This window comes from Pararge aegeria, chromosome Z (assembly GCF_905163445.1).
Source record: "Pararge aegeria chromosome Z, ilParAegt1.1, whole genome shotgun sequence".
NCBI classification, from domain to species: Eukaryota; Metazoa; Arthropoda; class Insecta; order Lepidoptera; family Nymphalidae; genus Pararge; species Pararge aegeria.
Window position 1 is genome coordinate 18989509 of NC_053208.1, and position 16352 is coordinate 19005860.

Consider the following 16352-nt stretch of genomic DNA (forward strand, 5'->3'; position numbering starts at 1 on the left):
CACTTTGATATTTTTTTTTAAATTATAAAACAATAAACATACATGGAAAGTTTGGATTTTTTGCAATACCAACAAACAATTTGTTAGAATGGGAGCATCAAACAGAGTTCTACAGATCAATTAGGATGTATTTTATGAGCTTAGTATGAGAAAGACACAAGTCTGGCGTAGGTTTCGGTGAAGCTGGGTGAGCTGTATTTTTTTTTTAATAAATTAAAAATATTTACCTCTTCTTTGTCAATTATTTTTTGATTTCGCCACAGAAACAATTTGTACCCAATTTGAGGTCATATTTAACAATATTTACTCCAATTTATAAGAAAACAAACCAGTAAAATGCACTATTCAACTCAAAAAAACAATAATAAACTCCTAACTAATCAATAATCATGAATCTGTCAAGTGTCTACTAGTTGTAAAACAAATAATAACACGCGTGAAGTTGTTTCAATTCGCTCGCTTGTCATCTTTACTAACTTTTTTTAACGCAATCTGGCGTTTGATCTCCATACTAAATTATTAAATAATCTAGATTGTCTCTGCTAAATACATAGACAAATGAGTGTTGAGCGAGACAAAGCGGGACCTCCGATCGCGTACGAAGACACGCGAAGAGCGCGATAGTGATAGTTCGGCTGTAGTGGGTTGTATTTATATCCTCATTACTATCAAGTTTCAATTATATTGTTAATTTCATTTCGGAATAGTCGAGATATATTTATTGTAACGTAAGCCCGGCTTTTCGGCTTGTATGGTAGTACCGCCACTGTACTTACTGGGCTATTACTGCACTGGACCAGACGCAGTGATACTATTGATTTGTGCACAAAACACAAATAGTGTCACAACATTAAAGAGGTGAAAAATTATAAATGCGTAAGTGAGTTTGTCTGTTTGTCTTTAATTCACGCCCTAACTGAGCAACCAATAAACTTGATTTTTGATCATAGACGGAGAGAAACGTAAAATATATTTATGTAAATTTATTTGGTTAAAAAGCTAGTTAATTCTAAAATCTTACCGTGATGACGTCCGGTAATGAGGCGAATGCTTCAGGAAAATGGTATCGTTTGCTTCTACAACTGTTTTATCCGACGCGGTAGTTTCCAGTAAGGGCGAGAACACTAAAGGCTGCCGGGCACTGTTGTTGTATACCATACTCAGTGACTGTTTGTCTCTCCATTCGCTTATTGTGTTTTTACTCGGACGGTGTTCCGCGTTAACATCAGATTTTTCCGCCGGCGCAATAAAGTAGTCCACCACACCGGAATTATAAACGATCATAGAAATCCAGACAAGTCTCCATAGCATAAAAGCTCTTTGAAAGAACCTCGTCCTTGCCCACATATTGACAAGCCTTATTCGTTTGGGCACTCTCTGGTCTTGTCCTCCCGGACTAGAGTTTCTCTTGGCTACTACATCCGTGGGACTATTCTGAGCCAACCCATTCAATCTCGGATGTGATTTGGACTTCGTCATTCTTTGCGGAGAAATATTTGTCTCTTCTGAATACCCCGTATTGAATTGCCAGTTGAAAGCATTGTTTGCATTAAAGTAGTCTTTAAGATAAAACTTTGAATTTTGATCGGGAAAGAATTCCATTCGTCTCACATCAATGCCTAATATTGTGGCGAAGAACGCCATCTGAATGAAGAAATCGGAAATGAGGCTGACAATCATAAATATTGAAGACTCTTGAATGAACGGCACAAATGTAAACAGACCGACTGTTAGAATGGTAATTTCCGTGAGTAAATTTTTGGTAATCGACCAACCCTCTTTGCTTAGGCCTTGAGCGAGTCGAATTTTAACATCGAGCCTGGAGTCGGTTGACGTCACACTCTTCGTCAATACAAGGATGTTTTCGAGTCCCACAATTATCACTAGGTAAGGAAATATTTCTTTTCCTTGTAAACTCAATGAGAATCCGAAGTAAAAACACAGTCCCAAAGACATCGATAGACTTCCAGCTACTGTCAGTACAGCCGAGGCAGCCAGTCCAAGTTTGGATTTTATGTATTCAATTTTTCGCACAGAGAAGTAAACGTATAAAAATAATCCAACAAAGGCAATCATTAGAGGTATCAGCTCATGGTAATTGAACTGTCCGGGGTAATAAACTAGAGTCATTTCTTCCGAATGTGCTTGAGATGTTTCTTGATACAGTGGGTAAATCTCCCTTAGTTTTTTCGACAGTGAGTTGATGTAACTGAAATAATGCATAAAATTACATTAATATTAGATTTTTTGAATGGGTAATGGGATAATATCAGAAAAAGCCTCTTAAAGTTCATAGTTTTTAAATCACGATATGTTTATGGGCCGACTATTCAATCGCTAAATAATCCAACACGTGTAATTAACTTGTCAATGTGTAAAATTATTCCTCATTTAAACAAGAGAGACGATTGTGATCATCATTATCATCATCATACATCTTCATCACTGCAATGCACGGGTCTCCTCTCACAGTGAGAAGGGGTTAAGGCCGTAGTAAACCATGCTGGCCCAGTGCGGATTGGTGGACACCAAACATCTTCGAGAAAATTATCGAGAACCCTCAGGCATGCAGGTTTCTTCACGATGTTTTCCTTCACCGTTGAAGCAAGTGATATTTTAATTGCTTAAAATGCACGATATCCTTACTATTATTATAAATCTGAAAATGTTTTCGTTTGTTTTTCCTTTACGCCCTAACTAAGCAATCAACTTGATTTTTGGCACAGAGTTAGTTGAACGGTCGGATAGCAACATAGGCTACTCTTTATCCCAGAAAACAAACGGTTCCTATGGGATTTGTAAAGAAGAGCAATAAACGCGGACGATTAAATCGGGCAATTTATATATATCCTTAATCTTATAAAATTTACAACAACCGTATTCAAAAGAAAAAACTATCAAAGAACATCTGCATATTACTTATATACTGTAAATATATATATCAGAGTTCCTTAAATTAATTCGAGTTAAATAAACTTGTAATATGTAGATATTGTTATAAATAGATTTGATGACCTCCCTGGCGGAACAGTTAGCTCTGTGAATTTAAGTGGGTGATCGCGAGTTCTATTACCGGCAGAGGCAATTTCTGAATTTTCTCTGGTCTGGTCTGGTAGGAGGCATCGGCCGTGGCTAGTTACCACCTTACCGACAAAGACGTGCCGCTAAGCGATTGAGCGTTCCGGTACGATATCGCATAGAAACCGATTGGGACTGCCATACTCCCTAACAGGTTGGTCCGCTACCATCTTAGACTGCATCGTCGCTTACCACAAGGTTAGATTGCAGGCTAACTTATAGTGGAATTAAAAAAAAGTTAAAATTTACCGTTGGTCCGCGTGTCGGTAAAATATGGTGACGGCGTATTGCAGGACTCGGGGACGTGCACGTAGCGGATATCGTTTAATTCCCGTGTCACGCAGGTGCATACCGAACGCCATTTCCGCTATGGACACTTTGCCTTTTTGGAGATTCTATGTAATACGAGAACTTATAATTATTTACACAGGTTTCATAAAATAATTTAATAAATAACGTGCCATCTTCAGAAATATTTAATTGATTGTCAAATGATTTGATTAGATTTCATATTTATTGTACATATTATACTTTGATAGCAATACAGTGTGAAATAACATATGATAATGAAAAATAAATCTATACTGATGTCATCATAACATCATGTAAAAAAATAAATCTCTCATAATTAACCATTGACTTGATTGGCTGTAGATAGATTGGTTTTGAATAAGAGAAATTAGAAGTATGATTACCACATAAAATCAAACCCAATTGTTTCAAACTAACCTGGTAATTAAACACGGTGTTGACTATGTTGGCATCTAATGAAAATGATTGAAGATTCTGTTGCCAGAGGTTAGCTGGTGAGAGAAGAAGGCAGCTGTATTCTGGCAACACACGTTCCACACTTGCCTTGCTGTCCTTTCGCTTTATGCCTTCAATTTGGTAACAGTGTTGCAATAGGGTTTCCTTTCTGTCAACAAGGTGCCATCATAAACCTAACGTATATTAGGATAAAGGTGCGTAGAACAAATAGTTTGAGTCATGACTGAAAGATGGACAATGCTGATAGTGCTTGGGTATTATCAGCTTTATTTATATACAACATTGATACATCAAAAATACATCAATAAATTCTTTCAGGCATTCACTGGTTTAAAATTGGATTTTATCAGACCAAGCTGGTTTCAAATTTGGCTGATTGAGTTTCCAACCGAAACCCAAAACATACCAGGGGGTAGGTAACGTAACGTGATCGCCGTTTTATATGCATGTACAAAGTTAACCGATTTGACTTCCAAATGTATAATAAGTAGGGGATCGCAATGCTTTTTCACTGTTACCTTTCTATTTTATTTAAAGTCTATACAATATAATACAATATTTAATTTTGCAATCACAAGTTTCGCAATAGAACCAATATTTCAGTTATTGGATAAAATAATCAGCAGCAATTAATTTTAGGTACACACACTGAATAAGTGTAATCTAAAATGTTTTAATAATTATATTAGTACATCATAATATAATTGTAATCCAAAATCTATTTAAAATTATTAGAAATTATAATTTTTAAATTTGATCTTGTCTGGTATGTTTGCTCACCCTACCGACAAAACCTTGCCACTAAGCGATTTTTAGCTTTAACAAGGTTCAATAGCATTATCACAACTAAACAAATATTCCTGTAGTATTAAAATAAACAAAATTTTTTTTTTTATTAAATGATTATTGAGAATATGATTATTTACAAGCAGTTTATGTTTTAGTTACTTTTGAGATGCTGCTGCCACTTCCAAGTAAAAAAAATACAGACTGCATTTAAGGCATACATATTCATAATCATTTATTGCAAGTGCCAACCTAAAACACATATTGAAATGACTGTCTAATGCATATGCTTAATAATACGCATGATTCGCAAGTGCAAAATTCATAATAAAAATACTTCATCAATTTATTGTTAGAGGCGCAGTTGCATATTAATAATGTAAACAAATCTGATTTTACAATGTACATTTCAAACTCAACTCAAAATTGGAAACAAAGATGTGTTTGAAGGTAATTTTAACTTACGTGTCAGCATCTTCATGATTGCGAATAGTTTCTAATAATCTAAACACTTCTTGGAGAGGGGCTCGAAAAGCATCCCACATTTTAAGATTGTTATTCCACGGAGAGACACCTTGAAAAACAAATTAAATAAGTGAATAAAAACAGGAACCTACAAAAGAGTATACAATTTAATAAACTTTTATAATAATTCCATGATCCACAATCATTCATTTTGCAATATACATATGTATATGTATGAAAATGAATGATTGTGACACTGAAAATCATTACTAATTCTAATGTGCTTGACTGTTTATTATCATTAAACAGCTATGCAGCTTTACCAATATTTATAAAATTTGGCACAGAGCTAGCTTTTCTGACCAGAATATGTTGCTATGATAAGAACACAACATACCTTTACCATGCAAAAGTATATTTGTTCAAAACATAAATTCAACAAAGATGAAAGAAGGTTAATTAATGAATGAATTTGAGGTATATTAAAATTATACTTACCGATTCTAATTATTATTTGATGTATATAGAGCAATGGTTTGTCCTTCACCCAAACATAGGGAAGTTTATGTGTTTCATTATGTAATAGGTCTAACTGAAATGGTAATCCTGCAATGAAATATTTTGTTATAATTTTATATTTTCTTTACCTGACTGCAAAATAATAAATAATTTAAAAGATCTACGAAGATACTTTTTGAATAATACTAAAGTTGTTATTTCATTATTCAAACAGAATAAAATGAAGAGTATAAACAAATGTATGAATATTTGGCATAAAAAAATCAAGTAGAAAATTATAAGTTATACCTGTTTGCACCTAAACACAATGTAGAAATCGATTTTATTTGATGTTTAAATTAGGTAATAATATATAGATGAAAATAAATTATAGTAACATGTAATTTGAAATCTGTGAGCAATAAAATATTAGATTTGAATACTTGGTGTTGTAAATGATCTCTAAGTGATTATTTTTACCATATGTCACAGGACAAGCAGGCTTTTTATCCTAGGAATGCCCAAACTGAACCTTAACAAAAGCTATACACAGATTGCAATTTACTATCTATTAACTTGCAAGCTTGGATGCAAGCTTTCTTAATCTGACCAAGGATCAGCTTAATAAACTTGAGCGTCTTCAAAATCTTGCTATTCGGTTCATATTTGGCCTTCGCAAATATGACCATGTTTCCGAATTTCGACAAAAACTCAAGTGGCTTCCTATTCGTCGTCACCGGGATATGCATGTACTTTCTCTTCTGTACTGTGTGTTATTTCATCTAAATACTCCCTCGTATTTAAAAGAGAAGTTCACTTTTCTTGGTGAGCAATCTGGTGTAAGATCGTGCCGTGCGCTGACGCTGTGTATGCCTTATCATAGGACAAAATTTTATAAGCGTTCGTTTAGCGTACGAGCTGTAGAATTGTGGAATGCGCTTCCATTGAGCATACGACAATCCAAATCACTGGCGATATTTAAAAGAGCAGTTAAGGCCCATTATATTGTAAACGACTTTTAATAGTATGTATATATGTACTTACTCATTTATTGTATGTTAAAGTATTTAATTATGTAAGTGTTGTTATTATATATATTAGTTTATTTTTATATTTATTTATTTATTATATTATTTACTTTTTATCTATTTGTGCACACTAGTTTATGTATTAGCATGTAGTTATTTGCATGTATGTATTTTAATATTTGTACCACCAGCAGTCTATTCTCCTCTTCTTTTTTTTTCCTAATTCTAAGGTTGCCTGGCAGAGATCGCTATTAAGCGATAAGGCCGCCTTTTGTATTACTACTTCTTTCGATGTTTCTGTTTTTGTTATATTTTAAATGTTGTGGTATACAAATAAAGAGTTAAATAAATAAATAAATAAATAACTTATCCCTAAGTTAGGGTCTATAGGTTTAAGAGCTTAGTAGTTACCACAAACCTATATATTAAAAGTAGTTTAATATCAAATTATTCATACCTGTCATTGGACAATTATTTCCATTACAGTCAGGGTTCATTTGAGGATTATTTAGATGCATGTTTACAACAGTCGGTATATTTCCAGGTAACGGTACATTCAGTAGTGGATAGCTGTAACATAAATACAGATAGTAGTTTTAGAAGGAATACACATCATTAATCTTTCTGTCTTTTAATCTACTAATGCAGCGGTATGAGAGAGGAACTTTTGGGAATTAGGGTTTTTACAGCATAGACACACCAAGCTGCCCCATACTGGGTAAGTCTTAAACAATTTATTTTCAAAAGTTAGCTATAATAATCTTGATATGTCTTTTCATTAAAATAAGCACCCAACAAATCTGCAGCTTATTTTATGCAAGTTTTTATGTATTTATAAAGACGGATGTGATTTGTAAATTTGTTGATTTCTTATTTTAAACACTGGTAATAATAATGTTTATTTTGTTAATTGTTTAAAAGCCAAGTGTTTACAAACCTGTCCTAAGATTAACTAAATGTTATCACAGTAATATTGTAAATGTGAAAGTTTGTTGAGATTAGGACATTTGTGTTAATTGCACAATCATACAAAATGTCTGATCTGATTTGAATGAAATTTGGCATCATGGATGACATGTTTAAGTACTTTTTGCTTAATGAAAATATTTCACTACTGCAGGAAAACCGCTTAAATGACGGCAATGTAGTCACATTGCCGTCGTTTAAGGTGGATTCTAGTTATAAAAACTGGATACAAATGTGTTGTAATAATAATATATATAAAAATAGATCATTAAATCGTATAAAACAGTAGAGCACTACTCACCAACATAATAGAACAACTGAGAGTGCTAAACTGATAGCTATATAAGGGTACGAGGAACAGAAGAGACCATACGTATAGTAAATCTGTGCTACCCTTTCCGGTAAAGTGGACCCTGCCATTTTTGATAAAGTCTTAGAAACTGCGCGGTAAGAATAGGAAATTCATGAGCCCATTGCACATTCGTTAACGTCACACACGAAGTACAACCGATGTTTATTCGTAATTAGGTTATTACAGAAGCGAATATCACGGATGATTGCATGTCCAGTTACAATAAGAACTATTACTTGGGTATTGTTCATAATGTATTGACATACCGCTACATCAACTTTGCACTAAAAAATATTACATCAGTCACACGAACAACCACCACGCAATTTTGACAGCTCTCTGTTGATGTTTTACGACGTTTTGTCATATATTGCCAGTTGTAAAAAAAGAGTGCACAAAATTATTCCTTTGCAAAACTCAACGAAGATACAAACCAAACAATTATCAATATTGTCTTTGGTATCAATTTGTTTTTGTGTTGCCAGCACGGTATGGGTGGATTAGCAGTTTAATTATCAGGGATGTGGGCTAATGCGAAATTAATTAAACATGCAAAAGTAAGTCATTTATTGAACTCAAAACCTACGTTATATACCTACATACATTGAACTAATGTGCATTGTATTGCACAATACATGCATAGAACACGCTTTCTTACATTAATACACTATAGGTAATTTTTACTTCAGTTGTAAGGAAAAGAAACAGTCCTTGTGGTAAGTGATCATGCAGTCTAAGATGGTAGCAGGCTAACCTGTTACGGGTATAGCTTTATTTAATGTTAAACCCATACCCCATAATCGGTATTATGCTTCATCGTACCTACCGGAACGTTAAATCGCTTAGTGGCACGTCTTTGTTTCGTTTTTTTGTCGGCCGATTTCTCAGCGACCCTGCTTTCTGAGTCCAAGGCCTTGGGTTCGATTCCCAAAACTGAAAAATGTTTGTGTGATGAACATGAATGTTTTTCAGTGTCTGAGTGTTTAGTTTAGTTTAGATGATTATGAGTATTTAAATTATGAGTATTTATGTATTTTTTCATCTTACAACGCAAGCTACACAAGCTACGCTTAGATTGGGCGTAGATGGCGCTGTGTGTATTGTCGTAGGATATTTATTTAAGTGTCGGTAGAATGGTACAAAGGCCACGGCCGAAGCCCACCAGACCCGACCAGAGAAAATTCTGAAATTATAAATTCCAAATTTCATCCGCCGGGTATCGAACCCGCGATTCCGCTTATAAGACCAGCGCTCACCTTTGCGCTAGGGAAGTGGTCAAAATTTAAAATCATAATACTTAACATTAGTTATCTTAATCGTCCCAATCGCGACGTACTAATATAAACCTTGGGTGTACAAAATCTGCCGAGTCTTTGCAGTAGCCGAAACATTAGTTTTCATTAGACAGTGCCACGCGACTTTTATAGCGCGCAAACTATTTGAACGAAACCGTTCATTTAATAAAGAACGCAGCAATCGATATCTTCATGAATTATTTCTGCTTCAATTGAATAAAACTTGTATCGTCTAAACGAGTAATTTTAATATAAAAGTGGGTAATTACTTTATTAGCTAAAGTTGGTCTACTATTATTGTAACCCACCATTTTGCAAATAGGTGCATTTATTATAACGAGGACACTTTTACAGCGTTTCGCGAAGTATTTAATATCGCAGAACTATTAATGAAATATTTATATTTATTCAATCAATATCGCGCCCGTCTTGCATTACATTTTGTAATAGGTACGTAGGTAATCTAGGATAATAGATCGATACTTGCATGTGTTTTAGGAGGGTGCGTCAAATTGTTTTCGAACTAGACTGGACTTTATAGTACGGGAGCTGAAATTTCGTCAATTTACCAATTTCATTTAGACAATCTTTAATATCATCAGGTTCAAATATTACACGCATAAATTAAAACTGGTTGTTAGTACCATATTTGAAAATTTCAAAGCTCGTTGGCCCACATAAAGCAATACAAAGTCCTCATTCCCTTCCAACTACACTATGCACACTATTTTATTAATCAAACTATTTGATGCCCAGCCACATTGAAGCAGTTCTGAAAACCATATTTAATTCGTTATTTACTTATTTTCGTTTATTTTTCGGTGGCAACCTGTTAGTATTCAACCCTTACAAAAAAAACTAAACCTAACGAAATCCAAATAGCTTCAGCCATTTTGGTGTGACACACCGACACAGACAGGCACAGGACGTCTGTACACACAGACGAGTTCATTGAATATATGTATTATACCCTCCTAAAACACATCCTAAGTATGTTTTTAAATAAAACTTAGTTAATTTCGTTCACCTTACTGGCGCAGTGATAAGCGCTATGCTTTATAAGTGGGAGGTACCGGATTGGATCACTGGCGGGGACAATTCTGAGGGGAGGTCTGGTCCGGCGGGAGGCTTCAGCCGTGGCTAGTTTCTAGTCTACTAACGAAGACGTGCTGCCAAGCGATTAAGCGTTCTGGTACGAAATCGCGTAGAAACGGATTAGGGGTATGGTTTTTATATAATCTATATCATTATCATCAAGCCAATAACGGCCCACTATTGGGCACGGGAGGGGTTAAGGCTGCAGTCTCTCTGGCCAAGTGCAGATTAGTAGACTTGACACGCCGTTGAGAACATTATGGAGAGCTCACATGCATGCAGGTTTCCTCGCATTGTTAAAGCAAGTTGAATTTTAATTACTTAAATTAAAAACGAACAAAAATCCGAAATGTCAGTGGTTTGTGCCGGGATCGAACGCGATCCCCATTAGGGAAAGCAGAAGCCTTACCCACCAGGCTATCACCGCTTATAACTGGTTAACGTTACAGATGAGCCCGCTACCATCTCAGACTGTATCATGACGTATCATAAATAGGGATTGTAGTTAAGGGTTAACTAGTAGTAATAAAAAAGTCATTGTCTGTGGCAACTTTGCCAGCTCTCAGACTATAAGGGGTATGTTCCCCTCACACGACATACGTTAATCGTAGATAGATATGTAATATTTAGACTAGCTACAAACGTACAAAGGTAACATAGTTCTGTTTATAAAACCGAATAAATTCTAAAGGTTTAAGAAGTTTGAAAAGGTAGTAGCCAATTACAATATTCATAGTAATTTAGGACTTCAATTTGCCTTTCGGGGGGCCAAGTTCGAATCCCAGCACGTCTAACTTTTCAACTTATTAACTCTCTGAGGCATGGAAAACATCGCTAGGAAACCCGCACGAAGTTTTCCATGCCACAATGTTCTCAAAGGTGTGGGGAGTCAGGTGAGATGGACATAGGGCAGCACGATCCAGGACGTGGTCCTTGCATGTTCTGCGATACGTTTGCTCTGTTTATAGGCGATACTTTTCCACTGGCCATCTGTTGGATCCGTCAATTATTATTATTATAAAAAAACTCTTCAATAGTTAAACTGACGATAATCGTCGTCATCGGACCTGTTTGCATTATCCTAAATAGCAAACAACAATTTCTAGTTCCTCTCTGTAATGAAATCATTTAAGAATTTCGGTAAAGGAAAGGTAGAAATGTTAAGGCCGTTTCAAGTTTGGACAAATTAGTACTTAACCGGGTACGTCTTTAGAAACAACACTTAAGTGTAATATTAAAATCCAAACAGTTGGGATGCAGTTGGATCGTGAGTCGGGCGAGGGGAGATGAGGACGATGAGCGCCGTCTTATCGCGAGTGTTCCTCTGCGGAAACGCCGCGGCCACTCGTCTGCGCCGTCACTTGACAAAGACGAACCATGGAGTCGGTATTGTAAAAAAATATGTATTCTGTAAATGTAGGCATTCTTTAACAACCGCAATACAGTAGATACAGAGTCAGTACACTACTTAAGACCCAAGGATGTACTATCTTGGTTAAAAATAGTCAGTGTCATTTTTTCAGTCAGTTAAATTTATATATAACATATCTTGACTTCCTTTGGGTTATATTTCTAAAGAAAAGATCAGTTTTAGTGATAAGCTCGCCTTTTATTAATGTGTTTCTGTATTGTGCGATAAAGATGTTTAAATAAATAAATAAAAGCCCCTACATACAGTATCAGAATAAAATTACAAGAGATATAGATACGTTATTGAATTGGTTTGTAGAGCCAATTGAAGCCTTCATAGCATTATATCTTTGTTTTAACTGTACATCCTGTTATCCATGAGTCTAAAGCCTTATGGATTTAGAAAAAAAATATCGGACTGCTAGGTAGGTACCACGCTAAAATATTCAAACCTGTACAATCTTTAGCTAGCTTACCTAACGAAAAAAAGGCTGTATAAAAACTTTTTATAGTACTAATGGCCCCTCCATACCTATCGATGTTCTGGGTGCTCACTTTTTAACAGCGTTAATAACGGTGGAATTAAAACGCGAGAGGCCGTTGAGGACGATTTAATTAAACCTTAACGAAGATCCCTCCCTGCCCGCACTTTTACCTGCCTGATGTTTTATTTAATTTTCTAATCTATTCTACCAAATAATGTTTTCAGGTTGACCTTTATTAAAATCGCCATTAAGTTACCTGGAGTACAAAATATTAGAGCAAAGATTCTATTATTTGGCCGAAAAACTCAATACTTAACAATGTTTATCCACTTCCAGGAATCGAACCCAAGACCTCGCGATCCTTTGTAGTAATAAATTAATAAATAATGTGTGTCAGCAAGGTAAACAACAACCTGGTAAATGTACAAAGATGGAGCCGGTGGATGCGTGCAAACAGCAATTCATTAAGCGGTGACGTGTCATCGGACGCTGTTGACGCAGGTCGGCGTCACTGATAGCCCGCGCTTGATCCTACTTGATTTACGACGGCCGTGCGGTAATGTGAACACAGCCTAAACCGTTTCATATTGCCCTGTAATACACGGTCCTGATTCTCTATGGCATTCAAATTTTAACACTCTTAACTACAAATAACTACATATTGCAGAAACACGCATCTCAGCTACTTATTCCCGTTTTATCTCATCATAACCCTTTAATGAGTGAGTCTTGAATTTGGAGCTCAGCAAATTGGAGTTTTCTAATTTAAAGGCTCGCCAAACGTTCAAAAATTCCAATAATTCATATTTACTGCTAGCTTTACTGAAAACTATTGTTTATTTTGATTTATTGATTCGTATTTTAAAATTTAAAGCGTATGAAAATAACCTTTATAAATTACTTTTAAGATTTAAAGCTATATGTTATGTCTTATGTCTTTGTCTTAACTTAAAAATATTTGAAGCCTTTTTGTTTCTAAACATAATGAAACGTATTGTAATTTATACAAGTTTATGCTTTAACTTCGCGTATAAAAAAATATTTGATAAAACGTTTCATTAAGGTGAGCCTGTTCATTTGCAAAATGATAAATATGGCATAAATTATTTCATTTAATATTCAATTCCGTTCTTTCGCCGTAGCTTCGAGTATAACGGGTAACAAGTAGATACTTTGCCGCCGACACCCTTTTATTTTTTTCCCCGCAGCAACGATACTGTTTGCTGGCTTCCTCTTAATTTTGAATTTAAACATAGGGGAGATGAGCTCAAAAGAATACTTCACAAATCCTAGTATCAACACATGCAAGCACCTGGGACATTCGTTTTTGTAAATCTCTACCTTTATACCAGATTCTGTTGATTCTAACATGTTTACGGTAGAATGATGTACGCTTATATTTTATTTTTGTAAAGGTTAATTAGTAGGACAGAAATGTTATAGCACAGTCTAATGAATTAATTTTGTATGTTGTGATATTAGTGTGCATTAGTAAAATAGCAAGTAAAGATAAGCATTATTAAGCTTAACTTATTTTTTAAATGGGTATATCCCATCTAAAAAATAAGTTATATTTTTTTTATAGAGTAACATTTAGGCTAAATGAAAATAAAACCCAATACATACCTAGTCTATTTTCGCATAAAAAGCAATGAAATTTTGGATTAATAAAACAAATATATTTATTTATTTATTTATTTATACTCTTTATTTGTACACCACTCAGAAAAACGAGACAAAAAAAAAGAACAAACACATGAAGAACGAAGCAGGATACAAAAGACGGCCTTATCACTATATATATTATTTTCCTCGACTGGAATCTTTTAATGCATTTACAAATAGCATGGAACAGTTGTGGCATCGTGCCAGAGAATTACTAAGTGCGAATCATAAAAGACCAAACAGTATTTAATATAATATAAATTATATTTTGAGTGTAATATAAATTGTATTTAATCATAGATGTACTAGCTAGATTTTTAATAATATAAGAAAAAAACAGTGCATCTTTTATTTAGGTAAACTCAGTTTGTATTAAACTATATATATATACCTCGTTACACAAAGGTAATTTCGCTTTATTAATACGAAGTTCAAAAGACCTTTAAGCAGCGCAAGTCAAGAACGGATAGTTTGCGAAATTTACGACGTGTTATATTATAATTTAGTGTCACGAGCTTGTGAAGTTTGGCTTAAAAGATCAGGGTGGTGTATTGCAAACTGCGCCACCCCATACTTGGGGTACGCCGTTTGCTATCTTGATAGGTTTAATATTAAGTACTTGTGCGACCAAAAAATTTAAAAGCAAATGTTAACTACATTTTAAGTTTCATCTAAAGGTGTTTCAATTAATTTAGATTTTTAATCATAGATCTTTTATGATTGCCGCTGGTAATTAAATTTGACGGCACAGCGGTAAGTACTATGGTTTTAAATGAAAGGTCCCGGGTTCGATCCCCGATATAAACCAATTACAGGTTAAATGACTGCATCAACACTTATCAACAGGTCGAGTAAAGAAAAAAAATACCACTGGCTAGGAATTTTAAAAAGAATTTGTTAATAGATTCTCGTAATTTACCTTTATTGAAAAGTCACTATGCACAGGCTTAGAAATGTTTACTACTAAAGTGTCAGGTTCCATTTTTTTCTTATTCCACTACCAGATAGCCCTTAACTGAAATCTCACCTGGCGGTAAGTGTAGATGCAATTTAAGATGAAAGCGATCTAAGCTGTTATGGGTACAGCAGTTTTATTGAGCCCATAGCCGCGTTCTACGCGGTACCTTCCGGAACGCTAAATCTCTTGGCGACACGTCTGAATTATTGGGGGTGAATAAATGCTCTAACCAGGTTGCTCTTCTAATAATTTTAAATGACAATGTGAGATAGTGAAAACAAACAAAACACCCGGCTAAGTTTTTTGTGACCTTCTTTTTAGACCAAACTTCTTTTCAGACAAAACTAAAGCTACGAGGGTTCCAAACGCGTTCGCGTTTATCGCCATCATCTCACTACCGTGTAATTCTCATGTACGCATCAAAAGTGCCACCTATGGGCCTACTTGAATAAAGATATTTTTGACTTTGATTTTGTTGGTAGGGTGGTAACTAGCCAGGGCCCATGCCTCCCACCAGACAAAAGAGGTAATAAAAATGACAGATTATAATAAAATGCTGGCGCCCTTTTATAATTTGTGCACGATGATAATCGAGTTGCTATCCGCTCACTTGTGCGACGGCGCGGCACTTTCTTTCGGCCCCGCGAGGAATTTATGAAATTTAAAAAGTTTTCGCCGGAGAAAAATGTGATTAAATATGTTTTGTTCAAGAGCAAGACATTAAAGCGATGTTAAGGGTGTGATAATGAGGGCGTTGATAAGCGTTTATTAGCTGGAGGCTCGGGGCCAGCAGCTCTCAATAGGATTCTACAGTAACGCTATCTAGGGGGAGTTAAATCATTTTAACGCAGTTTCTTGCCGACTCCTTTAAGAAAAACGCGCTGATACGATTCTTATTTTGGTTTTTAAATTGCTTCGTTTTCGACTGGATCGTACTTTCAAAGGGATTCGGGTGTTTTATTGTAGCTATTGCGATTACCATTACTGATAAACCTTTTATGTTACTTAATACTAGAGTAGATACATATTTGAAGTAAACTATGGGACAGGGCACAAAAACTAGCAAAAAAATTTTTTTGTCATTAGAATATTTCCACGCTTTTTAGTAGCTAGATTGACAGTTATATCAATGTAATAATAGTCAAATGTCAACTTATCATATCCTCCCCATCCCCCCCACTTCATTATGAGATGATGTGGGGTGTAGTGATGACGAAGTCTTCCTCGGAGTCCCAAGTTTGGGGCTCAGGGCGATGGCCCTTTTCGGTGGTATTCACCGCCGTCTGCGATTACAGACGGGTCACTTGGTGAGACCGTTGGGTCCGAGGAGTCAAGTCCGGGGAAAAGTAGCGGCAGCGCGATCAAAACTGCGTCATGACTCGGCGATCAGCGGTGTTGCGGCGACTTGGAATGTCCGTGGGGGGGCTTACGCCCGCCGCTCAGCGAGGTCGAGCTTGCCAATGTGAGTTGGCAAACGCCCGTCAGCCAGCGGCGAGGAAGCTT

General features: G+C 35.5%; 1 protein-coding gene across 1 annotated transcript in view; it reads right to left on the bottom strand.

Annotated features, from left to right (window-relative positions):
* Window positions 1-8266, bottom strand: part of LOC120636056 (sterol regulatory element-binding protein cleavage-activating protein) — a 31796-nt gene extending 23530 nt beyond the window's left edge. The window contains exons 1-7 of the mRNA XM_039907325.1: window positions 7891-8266; window positions 7081-7193; window positions 5596-5703; window positions 5098-5206; window positions 3808-3994; window positions 3328-3473; window positions 1022-2209 (exon numbers count right to left, since the gene is read on the bottom strand). Coding sequence (XP_039763259.1) covers window positions 1022-2209; window positions 3328-3473; window positions 3808-3994; window positions 5098-5206; window positions 5596-5703; window positions 7081-7193; window positions 7891-8009 — 1970 coding nt within the window. The 5' untranslated portion in view covers window positions 8010-8266. The remainder of the gene's footprint in view (window positions 1-1021; window positions 2210-3327; window positions 3474-3807; window positions 3995-5097; window positions 5207-5595; window positions 5704-7080; window positions 7194-7890) is intronic.
* Window positions 8267-16352: the final 8086 nt, after the last annotated feature.